The sequence below is a fragment of the Colobus angolensis genome, unplaced genomic scaffold (genome assembly GCF_000951035.1).
Source record: "Colobus angolensis palliatus isolate OR3802 unplaced genomic scaffold, Cang.pa_1.0 Scaffold215, whole genome shotgun sequence".
NCBI lineage: Eukaryota > Metazoa > Chordata > Mammalia > Primates > Cercopithecidae > Colobus > Colobus angolensis.
In genome coordinates this window covers 1,774,159-1,791,573 of record NW_012115322.1, presented here as the reverse complement: position 1 = coordinate 1,791,573, position 17,415 = coordinate 1,774,159, and the positions used below count along the sequence as shown (strand labels likewise).

The following is a 17,415-nucleotide window of genomic DNA, read 5'->3' as shown; positions in this document are numbered from 1 at the left end:
ACCTCACACAGATGGTTTTTTACAACAGCAAGTAAAGTTTTTCTAGCATCAGTTTTTAAAAGCCCTTCGCTCAGTGAAATCTGAATGTCTTTCCTTTGCCCTTATGATCTGTCCAGCCTTCTTCCCCTTCCCCAACCCCTCACCTGTGCCTTTTCCTCTGCACAACCGACCCCAGTTCCCCAACCCCCACCTCAACCCCCAACCCCGTGTTGGTCACCTTCCCAGCCCAGACCAGGAGCCCTCTTGGACCTCTACCGGGTGCTAAGGATACAGGATGAAAGCACCAGGTACCTGCCAACAGAGAGCTCACCACCTTGTCCATGCCTTAGTATAGGACCCCTGAATGGCACCTATGGGGACACAGGGAATCTCTGGACAAACTTCAAAATCAAATCAATGAATGCACGAAGATCAAAGGTAGATGGCTAGCAGATATGAAGAAACCCAATCCCACTCCTAAGAAATGTAAATTGAAATAATAAGATACCATTTTTCCACAACTAGAGCTGCAAAACTAAAAAGTGTTAGCCTGAATGTAAGAAAGCATCAGAGTTGCTGCAAGCATAGATAGATGCAAATACTTCTAAAGATTTTTATCAAAATGTAAAATGCAAAAAAATGTAAAATGCACATATTCTTAGTCTCAGCAATTCTACTTTTAGAACTGAACTTGAAGTTATGGTGCACAAATGGCACTAAGATATTGTACAATGAAATTTTAGTTGTACGTTGCTTGAAACACAGGTAGTAATTTTTTTTATAAACTGGAATCCACCTAGTTTATCAATGAATGGAGCTATTTATTATATGGCTGATGGTATATCAGTAAGGCACAAGGCTATAAAGATTTTAAAACAGAATGAGGAAGGGGGCAGTGGCTCCCACCTGCATTCCCAGAGCTTTGGGAGGCCAAGGTGGGTGGATCACTTTGAGCTCATGAGTTCCAGACCAGCTTGAGCAACAAGGCAAAACCCGTCTGTACTAAAAATACAAAAATTAGCCGGCCTGGTGGCACACACCTGTAATCTCAGCTACTTGGGAGGCTGAGGCTAGAGAATCGCTTAAACCCAGGAGACAGAGTGAGCCAAGATCACACCACTGTACTCCAGCCTGGGCGACAGAGTAAGACTGTCTCAAGAAGAAAAAAAAAGAAAAACAGAATGAGGTAGATCTGTATGTAATTCCCCAATTTATATTTTCTCTCCAGATGTATGTATCTAAGTGCCGACTTGAATGTCAAGCAAACATCTGAAATTTAACAAGTAGAACTCTTCTTCTCCCCTTCTTAATTCCCCCTCAAGAATTGGCAGCACTGTCCACCCATGAGCTCAAGCTCATGACCCTTGATTTCTCTTTTCCTTTACTTTTATTTCTCTTTTCCTTTACTTTTTAGAACGTTTTCTCTATAATGTTGTTGATACCAATTTCCACCTCACACAGATGGTTTTTTACAACAGCAAGTAAAGTTTTTCTAGCATCAGTTTTTAAAAGCCCTTCGCTCAGTGAAATCTGAATGTCTTTCCTATGCCCTTATGATCTGTCCTTGATTTCTCTTTTCCTCATCCTTCTTAGTATACCCCAACAGCAGGCCTTCCAGAGGGACCCCGTATCAGTCATTATTTCCAGCTGCATCCCTACCATCCTCATCCAGTCTCCATCCTCTCTAGCTCCTCACTCCATTCTTGCTACCACACCCAGAAGGATCTTTTTAAAATGTAAATCAGATTCGACTTCTGTTTAAATACTTCATTGTTTTCATTGCTTTCACCTGAGCCACAATGACCTTGATCCTTTTTTTCTGGCCAGATCTCCTACCACTGCCGTGACCCTCTGCTGCAGTCACAACAAGCTGTCAGCCTGGGAGTTTTGCCTGACCTGTGTACTGTGTCCCTGCCTCAATAGCTCCACCCTGATCTTCACTTGACTGGCTCCTGCTGTCACTTGGGTCTTAGCTACAATAATGTTGGAGGCTGAAAGATTGAGGGTCGTGATCAACCCAGTATACCACTGGAGGCTGCATGAGTAAACAGCAAACTGTTCTCATAAATGTATAATGTTGGCAAACTGACAAACTGAGTATGCCACCCAGAAGGAATGCTGAGGGCAGTCACGCCCCCTCAGTCTTTCAGCTTCCAACACAATAACCTCTCTCAGAAAGACTAGCTCACATCACCCAGTCTATCTTCCTTGTTAATCATTATTCCATCACCCCATTATACCATCTTAATAGCCCTGGCCCCTTTCTGAAAATATCTTTATATGTTTGCTCACATTGAATGTCTTTCTTGCTTTCCCTAACTCCCAACTGAAGTCTCCATTCTCTTCCAGAAAATGATGAGAGGTCTAGGATTAGAGTTGGGAATTCAGGTCAACCTGTCTGTGCCATCGAACATGACCTAGAGTAACCTTTAATCATATATGTGCCAAACTGTTCCAACACCCTTGAAGAAAGAGGACTCCAAATGTGGCAAAATTATTTTAGCAGCATATTACTAACGAAAACTGCATCAAAGAAAATCTTTTAACATCTTGTTTTTTTTTTTTTTTTTGAGACGGAGTCTCGCTCTGTCACCCAGGCTGAAGTGCAGTGGCCGGATCTTGGCTCACTGCAAGCTCCGCCTCCCAGGTTCACGCCATTCTCCTGCCTCAGCCTCCCCAGTAGCTGGGACTACAGGCGCCCACCACCTCGCCTGACTAGTTTTTTTGTATTTTTTAGTAGAGATGGGGTTTCACCGGGTTAGCCAGGATGGTCTCGATCTCCTGACCTCGTGATCCGCCCATCTTGGCCTCCCAAAATGCTGGGATTACAGGCTTGAGCCACCGCGCCCGGCCAAATATCTTTTAACATCTTATAGCCCTAATTATAAGGCCTCTTGCCTCACTGTACTTTTCTGTCTCGAAGCTTTAATAAAATCAAATTGGAGGGCCGGATGCGGTGGCTCATGCCTGTAATCCCAGCACTTTGGGAGGCCGAGGTGGGCAGATAACGAGGTCAAGAGATCGAGACCATCCTGGCTAACATGGTGAAACCTCATCTCTAATAAAAATACAAAAAAAGTAGCCGAGCAAGTTGGCACACCCCTGTAGTCCCAGCTATTCAGGAGGCTGAGGCAGAAGAATCACTTGAACCCGGGAGGTAGAGGTTGCAGTGAGCTAAGATTGTGCCACTGCAACCAGCCTGGGCGACAGAGTGAGACTCTGTCTCTAAAGAAATAAATAAATAAAATCAACATTTTCCTGAACATTTTTCATTTGTGATACCAAAAAACTAAAGCAAAACCCATTACAGGATGTTTCACCTGTATCTTGGTAATTACTTATTTTCATAAAACCCTGGGATGTGTTACGAAAATTTCCAAAAATAGAATAAAGAAAACATGTTTAGGTAAGTTGGATTCAGTGTTGAAATGGAGCAATGAGATAGTCCTTGGTTACACTGTTAGTGAAAGTACAAACCAATGCCTACCTTTCTAGTAAGCAATTCTGGCATCACTTAACAAGATTCTTAAAAGACTTTTTCATCCTTCTGCCTTTCAACCTAGTGATTATCACCTTGAAGTACGGTCAGAACTGCAGAAAATGACTTATGTACCAAGACATATAAGGACTTATGTATATCAGAATATTTATAAGTGTGAAGAAATTAGAAACAACGTCATTCCCAACAATAAGGAAGTAACAAATAGCATAGGAGATATGGGTATATTTACAGCATTAAATGTGATGTGGTTAGGGAGAAAAAAAAAGAATGGAAAGGAGAACACTAAAACATTCACATTATCTCTGAAGATGTACGTTTGGTGATTCTTATTATCTCCATTATACTATGTGTATTTTTCAAGATTGAGCATCTTTTCTTTTTTAATACCAAGAAGGTATCATTAATGCTATTCTCCATACAGTTTTGGCTTTCTGCCTTCCAACCATATGGTAAAAATGAACATCCAGGGTCCTTTATGGTTGGGTAGGTCCATATGCTTAGTTCTGAGTTGTGAGTGGAAGTGACAAGTATCATTTCTGGGCCAAAAATTTAATTACCAGTTAAAGACCCTGCAAAGCTCTTTTCTTCCTCTGGCATGACATCTAGCAATAGTAAAGATGGTGGCTGCCGTGAGCTCGGGTCCTTAAGTGTTTACTATGAGCAGAGCTCTTTTTGTTGAACCATCAATGGCCATGTAGCTTGAGGAAGGAATAAATTGTGTGTTGTTTTAAGTCTCTGAAATTTAAAAAGATTTAACATTTTAAAATTTTAAATTTTAAACATTTTCACATCAGCATCACATAGCCTATTCTGATTGATACAGAAATTGGTATTCTGAAGTAGAGTACTACTATGGCCAAGAGAAAAACACACAATCCAAACACTACTTGAAATACATGGCTTCGGCTTAGAGGCCAAGTGGCAGATAATAAGAGAATAGACATCAGAGATTAGAAGGAGGTGACCCACATTATGTAGTATAAAAGTACTTTGTAAAACTGTCATGTGATAGCTTGGAAAGCAGATAATGTACCTAATTAGCTTGTGGTTTTGGGAGTTTTTTTTTTTAAGTATGGGAAGCAGAAAGTTACTAGCATTTGTCTGTTATCATTGAGTGCATTTAACAAAGTAATACAAGAAAGAAATGACTTTAGACAAGAACTGACCAGTTTGAAAGCAGGAATGAAAGGGAATAGAGAAAATCCAGAAATGTGAACTTCCAGCTTATGGGGTTGGAAGAAACATTTCTCATTCCCAAATAATAAACGATAAAACCAAGAAGCCTGTTGAATAACAAAGACTGATTAGAACTCCGGTTTATGGCGGGGATCAAATCAAGGTGTAAATCTCTAAATAGATTAAGATCTCTCAGAGCGAAAACACCAATTAAGGTTGTGGAATACAGTAAACCCTTTCAGTTCGACAAAATAGCTCAAGGAAATGAAAGCAAAAGTGTGGCCTGATAGACCCAAAGTATTTGTAATTAAATGAGGAGAGTAAAAGAAGCATGAGGCTAAGAAAGCAGAGAATAGTAGCAACTCTAAAAAGTAAGTCTGGAAAAGAACTGTGGATGTGTAAGCTTGCCAGAATAAAATAGACAAGATGCCTATTGAGTTTTTCCATTTTACCAGCTAAATAACCACCACTCCAGACTAAAGAGAACATGACTGTTCAAAACTTTAATAATTTTGGTCACAAACATTGATCATAGGAAGTGCACGAAGCTTTTCAGATTCCAAGAAGAGATTTCAAATGCCCGTTCTAGGTATGGTCAAGAATAATGGAAAAAGAAGAATGTTCAACTGGGAAGCGGAGGTTACAGTGAGCTGAGATCACACCACTGCACTCCAGCCTGGGTGACAGAGTGAGAATCCATGTCAAAAAAAAAAAAAAAAAAGAATGTTGAAGAACCATAATGACAATGAGCATGAGAATTCTTAGAGAGTGGAATCAGGACCTAATCCAAATTCCACACGCTTGGAGTATGGAGCACACATCTGCTGAATGGGATTTCAGAATTGCTTTGGCCCAGTGACTGCTGTGTGTCTCCCATTATTTCCCCTTCCAAGTGTAAGAGTTTATTGCAATTATCTTATTCCAGTTCCACTACTCTATATTGGATGCGTGGGGGTCTCTGCATAAAGAGGAGTAACATTCAGAGCTGATGTAGAGTACTTAGGATTCATGCACTTTGAATTTAATATCACGATTGGATGGAACTTTTTGTTTTTTGTTTTGCTCCCTTAAGGATGAGATGACTTTGAGTGTATTTTGTGTGAGAAGAGGAATGAACTAAATATTGGTGGTAAGACAGGTAGGACAGGTAGGATATGCTGGTTATTATTCTGGCTCAGAGATATCTGGTTCTCCTAACTTTTGAAAAGACAGAATTTCCTAGTCATCAAATATATATTTAGATTTAAAAGAGAGATATATAAGTATATATATATATATATTTACATTTTAAATAGAGATGGGGTCTCACTGTGTTGCCCAGGCTGGTCTCAAACTCCTGGCCTCAAGTGATCCTCCTATTTTGCCCTCCCAAAGTGCTGGGATTACATGGATGAGCCACCGTGCCCAGCCCAAGTCCCTCCTATTTGAATAGGGCCATGTGACTATTTCTGACCAATGAGATGTGAGAAGAAATGACAAGAAGCACTTCTGGATCATAGCATTTAATTGCTAATACAAGACTTTCCAGATTTAATATTTCCTCCCTCTCCTCCACCCTCCCTGATTCTCGTCTCAAGATGGAGTCTCTAAGTGATGAGGATAAACAGAGTCCCCCTGCCAACCTGTGCTGGATAGTCAGCACGGGTAAGAATTGTTTAGGCCCATGAGGTTTGGCAGGTTGTTTGTTACGATGGCATTACCTAGCCCGTCCTGCCTGATAAATCAACAAACAGCAAGAGGAACTTGTAATTCCATATACATATCTATCTGACTTATCGTATTGGCAATGTCTGGAGTTAGCTCATCTTGGACATACATGTGAAGGCCCCTTTCTTAATGTTCAATATATTAAATAGTCAGTATGTACTTTTGGTAAGTTTTCAAAGACAGCTGTCCTTCTGTAAAATCTCTAAAACTCTAGGAATAAGCAGGAGAGCCAATACTTGTTTTTTGACATCTAGCCAGACTGCTCTTGGGTGAGGGGGAAAGGAATCCAAAGGAAAAGTATCATTTTCTAAGCTAGAAATATTTATCAAAAAACACATATGAAAATTTAGAATTGAATTATCAATTTTACCGCCTGAAGTGGACCCCCCCAAAAAACAAAAGTGACTATTTCAACTTTGTCCTAAATAAATATTAACATAAAATTCTTCCTGATAGGCAATCTGCCACAGACTATCAACAATGTCTTCTGTGCCTGTGAAACTGGCACAATGGAAATTAAAAAGGTACTTTAAAGTTTTCTTCTTACTATTTTTGAGAACTTTAAATAGTCATTCTATTTTAAAAGAATAATAGACACGAGGGATTTGTTTAAATGGTAAACATGAAGATTTATCATAAATTGTAGTTTTTAGGCACCATCTCTCATTCCTTAAAGAAAGGTGAAAATTAGTACTCCTGAGAATATAACTTTAAAAACTAAATATGAAATATCAGAAGCAAAACTCGAGCTTTTCCTTTTGTTTGTTTTAGATGCCAGGCAGCATTCAACAGGTTTAGAAACTTTTCTAAAAGCCTTTCATTTCTGCCTGCGTTTTAATATGAATTTAATTCTGCTGCCAGCTCTTCATGAAACCTACCATGTCAGAATAGAAGTTGTCCAAAGGTTCTTTTTTTTCGAGACAGAGTCTCGCTGCAACACTCAGGCTGGAGTGTAATGGCGCCATCTCAGCTCACTGCAACCTCCGCCTCCCAGGTTCAAGCAATTCTGCCTCAGCCTCCCAAGTAGCTGGGATTACAGGCGCCCACCACCATGTCCGGCTAATTTTTGTATTTTTAGTAGAGACGGGGTTTCACCATGTTGGCCAGGCTGGTTTCAAACTCCTGACCTCAAGTGATCCACCCACCTCAGCCTCCCAAGGTGCTGGTGGCGTGAGCCACCGCATCCGGCCTAAAGGTTCTTTACCAAAAAGGCTTTTACCTTCTCTGAATAGGAATCTTTAATTTTATCATTGAAGTTTCTGCAAGTTAAAAACAGTGAGATGCTAGTAAATTGGGTCTCTTTCCAACTAAACCTTAAGTCCTTGGAGGGCAGGTACTGTGTTTTTTACCTCCAGGTATTCCCCAGCATCGAGCATGATGAGTGATGCAGTCACTAACTTTGTATTTACCTCTCTCTCCATGCCAAGGTTTTCAAACTCTCATACCAACTGTTTCCATTGTAAGTGCAAAAGAAAGAAAAAGCTAGTCCTTTACGAGTTTGGAGAGGGGATGGCTTGGAAGGAATCAAGGGACACTTGGCACTTGCATGAACAAAAATTCAAGAAAAAGACCACGCTCAGCTCTGAGAACCTTTAGAGTTGTGGAGTGAAACGCTACACACTGTGGGAAATTGTTGCTCTTGAAGTCCTTCGAATCTTCAGTTGAGTTTACAGGAATCACAAACTGCTGAATGTAACTGCCTTTGTTTTGGAAATGTTAAGAGTCAAGTCTGCATATTAGCGGGCGTGGGGCCACAACTGAATTGGCCCACAAGACCATAACAGGATAAGCCAGCACTGGCAGGGGACATCTGAATCACTTAAGGTTGATTTCAGCAGACATGGCACCAATACACATAATCTATAAACAAAACCTTTTATTACAGTGCATTTATTGTAGTTGAAAACATGCAGCACCATTTGAAACAAGGAAGATTCAGAAACATAGAAATAAGTTTTGTATCTAAAAATAAATGGATGATAAAAATTAAAGTTTTCATTTTTTTAAGGAAAAGCATATTTATTTTTGTCAAACATTTACAGTAATCTGGGTTAAAAAGCTATAGTTTTCAGGATTCTGTTAAGTCTATTCTTCAAAGTATGCTATGTGAGGTTCACCTAGAGAACACTTGACCACATCTACTTCTCCACCTCCATTCTTTGCCCGTTGAAAGTGAATGTTAATTAAATCCTCCACAGTTTCTTCATCCATTTCAATGCCTTCCATTCCTGTCAGAAGCACTGTCCTCTTAGATGTTCCTGAAAATATCTAAGTAGGAAAAACAATGATAAATAGAAAGATTTCTGAGAGCTCTGAATTACAAAACTTTACATTCATAATCTGCTTAATATTTTTTACTTTATCTTAGAAGAGACAAGAAATCTTAGGAAGATTTTCCAAGCAAGAGAATATCCAAGTCAGATCTGAGTTTTAGAAAGAGAACTCTGATGGCATGATGGAACATAGAGGAAAGGGGGGAAGCTCTGGGGACAGTTTTAGAAAAAGAACTCTGGTGGCATTATGGAACATAGAGGAAAGGAGGGATGCTCTGGGAACAGAAAGACCAGGTAAAGAGGTAGTCAGAAGCGGAGCTGGCAAGATTTAGTGACCAAATGAATGTTGGAGGTGAAGCAAACTGAAGAGTTAAGTGAGTTCTAGCTTTTAAGTCGGTGGACTAGGTAGAGATGGTGGTACCACTGGATACCTGAGGAGGAAGAGGAAAAGGCAGCAGGTCTGGGGTAAAGATAATGAGTTCAGAGAAAGTAGGCAGGAATTCTTTCTCATGCTCACTGACAGTAGACACATGAGAGAAATGCAGCTATGTCTCCATGTACAAAAATAAAAATTGTGCCATTATCTGAGTAATTCCAGTTTTAAAAATTGTATACTAAAGTACAGTTTTGAATTAAAACATTCGTTCAAAAGACAAACTCATTTTGCACTAAGCAAAAATGAAGTAAAGAAACCATTTGGCTATCCCTCTTTGATAAGATTCATACAGTAACAGACTCACAACAACTTTATTTTTTGTGGGGTGGGTTTGGGCAGTAAGTTCTCAAAATGAGAGAAAAGAGATGACTTTACCTGATACTTTCTCAAGTGTATTTCTGTGTATGGAGAAACAGTAACTCTATGGCAGGTTTGATTTATATAAAGAGGATATTCTTTCTTTTTCAAAATCTTGTCAGCAACTAAAAGCAAAGCAAAACTCTTTTATATCATAAACATTTTTAACCAAAGTTAAAACTTCCTTCAAAAAGAACACTATTACAGTAAATACTGAGTTAAAAGATTAATTTTTAAGAAATTCTAAAGCCCACTTTGAAGACTTCACAGTACAGAATTTTGAAAACTACAAGACCAAACAATAATGAGGTTTAAAGGCTTCATTCCATCTTGAATTATTCACTGCAGTCAATCAATGCACAAAGGGTTGTAATGTCCTCAGACAGATCTACTTTGAGCTACAAAAAATACGATAGTTTTTTGCAGAAAGTAACCCACTCATCTAACAAGACTGGAATGTTTCCCAGTTTCTCAAAAGCTATAAGTGAAAACTATGATTAGAATACTATAAAAAATATGTATTTTTTTCAATATATTCAATAAACTTAAGTAATGATGTTAACCAAAGCAGGGAGGGGACTGAATGTCATCTAGAAAAGCTGAAAGGAAATAAAAATTCATCAGTTTTCTACAACACAAAGAATAGTCTATTTTTTAGCAGTATTTTTGTCTCCTAGAGGGATGAAAGGATGTGTATCAAGACTGTAACGTTTAACGGAAACAGTTCTTAGGAATATCCAACCATCTTTGTTATGACTCTTCTCACTCATCTACCTTGGATTGATCAGCAATACAGTACAATGAGTAAGAGTGTAGGCCCTCATTGGCGAGGATATGGAGAAATTGCAACCCTGAGGCATTTCTGGTAGAAATGTAAAATGGTACAGCCACTGTGGAAAACAGTATGACAGTTCCTCAAAATATTAAAATAGAACATGATATGATCCAGCAATTCAACTTCAGGGTATATACCCGAAATAACTGAAAGCAGGGACTCGGGCAGATACTTGTTCATTAATGCTCAGAGCAGTATTTTTCACAATAGGTAAAAGGTGGAAGGAACCCAAGTGTCCACCAACAGATGAATAGATAAACAAAATGGATATATAAAATACACACACACACACGGAGAATATTATTCAGCCTTTAAAAAGGATGAAATTCTGATACCTACCACAACATGGATGGACCCTGATAACATTATGCTAACCAAAATAAGACAGACATGAAAAGGACAAATATTGTATAATTCCACTTGAGTGAGGTACCTAGAATAGGCAAATTCATAGCAACAGAAAGTAGAATGGTAGTTACCAGGGGCTGGAAGAAAAGGTAATGGAGAATTATTGTTAAATGGGTACAGAGTTTCAGTTTGAGGTGATTAAAAAGTTCTAGAGATAGATAGCGGTGATGGCTGTACAACATTGTGAATGTACTTAGTACCTTTGAAATGTACATTTAAAAACTGTTAAAATGGTAAATTTCATGTTATATATATTTTATCACAGTTAAAAAAAAAAGAGTACAGGTCCTGAGTCAAATAGTCCAGCTTCAGTCCTAGCTCTGCTACTTATGAGCTATGTGGCCTTCGATATGTTGCTTGACTTCTTAAAGCCTCAGTTTCCTTTTCTGTAAAATAAGCATAATTACAGTAACTACCCTCTAGATTATTGTGATGAGTCAGTAAGACACAGTTTATGAAGTATCTGGAATATTTATCTCCAGAATACCTTCATATCCTTCAGTAGTTACCTATAGGATCACCTATAACCTACAGAAGTATTCTTCCCCGTCTGGCTAGATGTAACCTCCAGGAGAGCATCCTCAGATGGACACAGGTTCCATAGCTAGTACTATCTCTCACAGTAGAGTTATAAATTGAATTCTAGTTTATTTTATTTTATTTTATTTTATTTGGTTTTTTTTGAGACCGAGTCTCGCTCTGTCACCCAGGCTGGAGTGCAGTGATGCAATCTCGGCTCTCTGCAACCTCCACCTCCTGGGTTCAAGCTATTCTCCTGCCTCAGCCCCCCGAGTAGCTGGGATTACAGGCACCCGCCACCACGCCCAGCTAATTTTTGTATTTTTAGTAGAGATGGCGTTTCACCATGTTGGACAAGCTGGTCTCAAATTCCTGACCTCAAGTGATCTGTCTGCCTCGGCCTCCCAAAGTGCTGGGATTACAGGGTGAGCCACCGCACCCTGCCTATCTGCAGCAATATTATTGTTCCTAGCACTGTCCCTGGAAATAATTTCCTACACTCTACTATTTTATAAGGTTTTTTTAAATCCCCAATTATCATGCTAATACATTCCAAATAAAAGAAGTAGAATAGGAATACTTTCAGAAACAACAGAACATGACTGAAATGGCAGAGTATCTGTTAACCTTCTACACCCATGAGTACCTCCAGTCTCCATGAACGTGATGACCGCACTCCCGGACTGTCTGTCATAGTCCACGTGGTCCACCTCTCCGCCTCCATTTCGGGACTTACAAAAGCTCAGCTCTAGTTTGTCTCTCATCTGATCTTCAGGCAGTGTGTCAGGAATTTCAGTAACGTTGATTTTCATTTTAGAAACTTCTACATAAACCTGGAAAATGATTTGACGTTCAGAAATATGGATAAGAGAAGTGCCTATGATGAACAGAAATCCAAAAAATTTTAATCATCCTGTTACCTGGAATCTGACTCCTGAGTTTAATGGGACTGGCTTGGCCGTAACCTCCAGATTTACATCTTTTATCTGCACCTGATGTTTACTCATGCTTACCACATTTTGGGCAACTGGAAAATAATTCAGGAAGGAAGTATTAATTTCCAATATTTTAAGAATTGTTATGCTTTTGGTTTAAGAACAAATTATCCTGAATATTTTTAATTTTCTTTAATATTAAAGGGTCTAATTTTAAAAATTTGGCAGGGGGTGGTGGTTCCAAGTGATAATGGTCTTGCCACCAAAATAGAATATATATTTTGGGGGGTCAGGGGGAAGGGGGACCGGATCTCACTCTGTCACTGAGGCTAGAATGCAGTGGTGTGATCATTGCCCACTGTAACTTCAAACTCCTGGGCTCAAGAGATCCTCCCACCTCAGCTTCCAGAATAGCTAGGATTACAGGTGCATGCCACCACGCCTAGCTAATTTTTTAAATTTTTGTAGAGACGAGGTCTCTCTTTGTTGCCCAGGCTGCCCTGGAACTCTTGGACTCGTGATCCTCCCACAGCAGACTCCCAAAGTACTGAGATTACAGGCACGAGTCACTGCTCTTGGTTCCAAAGTAGAATATATTAATGTCAAAGTACATCAGCAAAATCACAATGTAGAAGTTCTCAAGTTCTAGATTCATCTCATAAGATGAATCTTTTCTCTTATCTCTTAAGACATAAGCCTAACAATCTTCCAGAATTCATATATCACTTCAGCCCAGCCACATACCCTTCCTTCCACTGTTAACCATTACCAGAGGATTCCTCTAGTACATTAATGCACAGCCAGAAATTCTCCCATGTTCAGTAAGCTGGGAAAACTTTCATGGCTAAGTGTCATGTGTACAATTAGTCTTGATTTTACTTAACCTTATCATTTGTTACTCCTTCATATGTTACAAGCACTAGAGCAATACATATTCATTTTCTCTGTCTCCTCAAAGATTACACGTTAAAGACTACATAGGCTGGAATATCAAAGAGTGAGTCTTTTTTTCTGTCATACTTAATGATGAATTTCACTTTTGCAAAAATACTCTTGAAATCATTCTTTAAAAAGTTGATAGTCCTGCTATATTGATCACAAAGCCATCAAGTCTAATTTACCTCTGCAAATGGGAGCAGTTTCATAAAATGCTGAAAGTCACTAGCACTCCAAAAAGCAACTTTATGTCAATTAAAAATGTGAGTGGGCATGTATTTTTAATTGTGTGGCGTGAGTTTATAACACTTCACTTGTTGATATTTGGGGCTGCTATTCCAATGTATCATGAAAATAAGTGACATTCACTCTCTGTCTTATAAAATCTCATATGTGTTTATGAGAACCAGACCAGATGGCACCACATCACAGCTGGAGGAAGAGAAAAAAAGGGCCAGAAGGCAGGGCCTTGGCCATGTGGGAATTCAACTCAATGTACCAAAATATGACTCTATAACTTGGATGATGGTTTTTTGTTATTTTGTGTTTTTGTGTTTTTTTGCTAATGACAACAGACAGTAACAGAAAATATCAATGAGTAATACTCAGATGATCCTTTTTCCCTCCCACTCCTCCGCAAACCCCCAACATCTGGTGATCTGATGCAGCTGAGAGGGACCTCTTGTGTTTCAACTTTTGTGACTCTGACAATCAAGAGCCAACTCCTACTTAATTGTGTTTCAAACCTATTGCTGTCCCAGGAGATCAGGAGCTCAGAGCCTCATCAAGGGTAGAAGCAATGATGTAGGTGCTTCTTTAGAGAATTCCATTTCCAACATTCCCAGGAAATTGCTGTGCAGAAACCCTGCCTCCCAAATCCTCATTTATATCTATCTTTTAGTTATATCCCGTTTACCAGGGACAGTCACCAATATGAGTCCTGGACTCCTCTTCTACCTGTAGCAGTATCACCAGGGTGAAGGAAAACACACTGGCGATGTAGGTCTTCTACATGCAGATACTGACCTGCTGGACATTTATTTTCAGGCTACAGTGGTGCACCAGTTGTCAGGAAACATGGGTTACAGACTGTCAGAAAATGAGCACTGGAAGGGCTGGGAACACCATCTGGTCCCTCACCACATAACTTAATAAAAGAACAAAGGCCTGGGCTGGTGGCCTACCGAGAGAAATATTGGCCCAGTGGAAGTACATGGACTCTCAGGGTTTGGCTCTCAGCTCTGCAATTAACTGTATAGACTTTAAGCAAGTTACTTATCTTCTTTAAGTTTCTGTTTCCTTATCTGAAAAATTCCTAACATGTAGCAATAATAACAACTACCATTCATTAAGTTTGCATAAAGTGTCCAACATTGTGCGAAGTATTTTATCAACATTTCTCATTTAATACTCAAAGCAGCCTCATGAAGTAGGAACTACCATGAAGCACCTGTATAAAATGCTGAGGTTTATAAAGAACCCATCCCAAATCATGCTTCTAGGAAGGGACAAGGCTGGCACTCAAAGCCAGATCTTCCCCATTCAGGAACCCCCAGCTCTGACTAGGGGCCCTCACCATGGCAGACTTAGCAAACATCAGGTCTCATCCCAAATCTCTAACTCCCAGGCTCTTCCCATTTCATCAGCTATGTGCCCTTAGGTAAATCACTTAAACGTCCTCAGAATCTGTTTTCTGGGCTCTGGCATGTCTATATTTAAAGTACACAATAATAACTATCCTATCCTCCTACATTTATGGAATTGTGTGAGTATAAAATGTGATAATGTTTCTGAGAACAGTACAAGCTCTACTACCTTAATATATTACTATCATTATTTGGAGGTAGCATGTGGAGTAGAAAGAGGCTGGTATTGAACATCATCATAACACCTGGATTTAAGTCCCACAGTCATGGCTTTCTGAATAAGAGATCATATTCAAGGCACTTGTCTCAGAGTCAGTTTTCTCATCTGTAAAATGGGAATAATCATACCTGCCTCAGAATGTCACTATGAGGATAAGAAATAATACAAGCAAAGTAATATTAGCGAAGTAATAGCTAAATGTCTATGAAAGTGCTTTCCAAATAACATCGTCATATTTTTTAACATTAGTCATACCTTCTTCTTTTTCAAAGGTGATAAGTGCTTGTCCCTTTTGTAGCTCATAAGGAACTTTAGAGCTCACTTGAAATGAACAGGAGATATTTGACAACTGGCTGTCATTCTCAGGAGTTTCAACTGATAAGAATTTCATCTTTGTTTCGGGAATATCCTCTTTAACCTAATCCAAATGAAAATGCTTGATTAAAATCAAGACAAGAAATAACTTAAGTTCTTCCAATGATAATGTAATTTGGTCAACCAGTAATTCATTCCCCACTGATTTTAGAACCTTATAGAATATTGAGTATGGTCTTACTTAACATCTTTAATAATTGCTTTTTCCCATGTAAGTACTCAGTAAAGTAATCAAATGCTGATCTTTTAATATCATTTCACAGATGAAATTTAAAATACATAATCCTCTCACTTTTTTCTAATCAATGTTTAAACTGTCAATATTGTATGGTGTTCAATTCTAAAGCCTACATCATTCATGTAAATAAGGAATTTTTAAACAAGTGTCAACAGACTATCTCAAAAGGAAATCATTAGATAGCATGTTTAATTTTGATGCAAAGTATGAAATATAGTGTTGAGTATAATATGGTATTTCAAATCCAGATAATTTCATCCAAAAAGAAAGACTCCAGAATTAGATAATTTTATTTATTTATCTATTTATTTATTTATTTAGAGACAAAGTCTCACTCTGTTACCAGGCTGGAGTACAGTGGTGTGATCTCGGCTCACTGCAACCTCCACCTCCCAGGTTCAAGCAATTTTCCTGCCTCAGTCTCCCAAGTAGCTGGAACTACAGGCATGCGCTACCATACCCAGCTAATTTTCGTATTTTGTATTTTCAGTAAAGACAGGGTTTCACCATGTTGGCCAGGATGGTCTCAATCTCTTCACCTCATGATCCACATGCCTTGGCCTCCCAAAGTGCTGGGATTACAGGCGTGAGCCACCACACCTGGCTCAGAATTAGATGATGTTAAATTTATCATATTTACAAATTCCACCTTCCCCAACACCTGCCCATCAACTTTTTAACCATTACCACAACTTAGGTTCATAAAAAATGAGAAGGGACAGTATCAACAAAAATTGTAAGCTGAGGCTGGGCAGGTGGCTCACACTCGTAATCCCAGCACTTTGGGAGGCGAAAGCAGGCAGATCACCTGAGGTCAGGAGTTGGAGACCAGCCTGGCCAACATGGTAAAACCCATCTCTACTAAAAATACAAAAGTTAGCTGGGCAAGGTGGCAACCGCCTGTAATCCCGGCTATTCAGGAGGCTGAGGCAGGAGAATCGCTTGAACCAGGGAGGCGGATGTTGTAGTGAACCGAGATCGCACCATTGCACTCCAGCCTGAGCAACAAGAACAAAACTCTGTCTCAAAACAAACAAACAAACAAACAAACAAATTGTAACCTCAAAGATAAAGGTAGGTGGTTATACTTAGCCGCTTAGAATTATTGGGATTAACAGATTTGTATAACCACACATAAATGCACAAATGAGCTAGGTGCTTGCATTTCTATTTCCCATGGTTATTTTACATGCTGAAAATGACACAGAGATTAGAAATATTCAGTGAGTCATTTGATTTAATCTTACATTTAACTGTACACGTAACTCCAGTGGAACTTCTGATTACGGTAAGGCTGACATCAAAACAATCTACAATGTCTGAGAAAAGGCAGACTGTTACCCAATAATGCAGAAATACCCAGCATATGCTGAGGAGCCAAGGCCTTTCTGAAATTAGAGTGACAAAGCTTGATTCTATTTCTGACCACACTGTGAGAGAGCAAATTCACTTCAGCTCTCTGATCATGGGTTTGGTCCTCTGCAAAGTGGGTCGACTAAGGCTGGCTGGTTTCTAAAGACTCTCTGAGTTATAAGACTGCATGATTCTAGCTCCAGTCTGAGAAGTAACCAGAATCTTAACAGAGTCTTCTGCAAAGTCACCCATCTCATAAACACAGAAAACCTCACTTCCTGATATTCAATATCCTATCTCCCACTTCAGAAACAAAAAGTGTCAATGTTTTAATTTTTTTTTTTTTAGGCAGAGTCTCGCTCTGTTGCCCAGGCTGGAGCACAGTGGCGCAATCTCAACTCACCGCAACCTCCGCCTCCCAGGTTCAAGCAATTCTCTGCCTCAGCCTCCCAAGTAGCTGGGATACAGGCACCCGCCACCATGCCCGGCTAATTTTTTTTTTTTTTGTATTTTTGGTAGA

The 17,415-nt window shown here is 39.3% G+C and overlaps 1 protein-coding gene across 1 annotated transcript in view; it reads right to left on the bottom strand.

The window, feature by feature from the left end:
* Positions 1-8,223: 8,223 nt before the first annotated feature.
* The window catches only part of NMI (N-myc (and STAT) interactor), an 18,024-nt gene continuing 8,832 nt past the window's right edge, over positions 8,224-17,415 (bottom strand). Inside the window, exons 4-8 of the mRNA XM_011943059.1 lie at positions 15,185-15,347; positions 12,113-12,219; positions 11,839-12,025; positions 9,449-9,555; positions 8,224-8,632 (exon numbers count right to left, since the gene is read on the bottom strand). Coding sequence (XP_011798449.1) covers positions 8,450-8,632; positions 9,449-9,555; positions 11,839-12,025; positions 12,113-12,219; positions 15,185-15,347 — 747 coding nt within the window. The 3' untranslated portion in view covers positions 8,224-8,449. The remainder of the gene's footprint in view (positions 8,633-9,448; positions 9,556-11,838; positions 12,026-12,112; positions 12,220-15,184; positions 15,348-17,415) is intronic.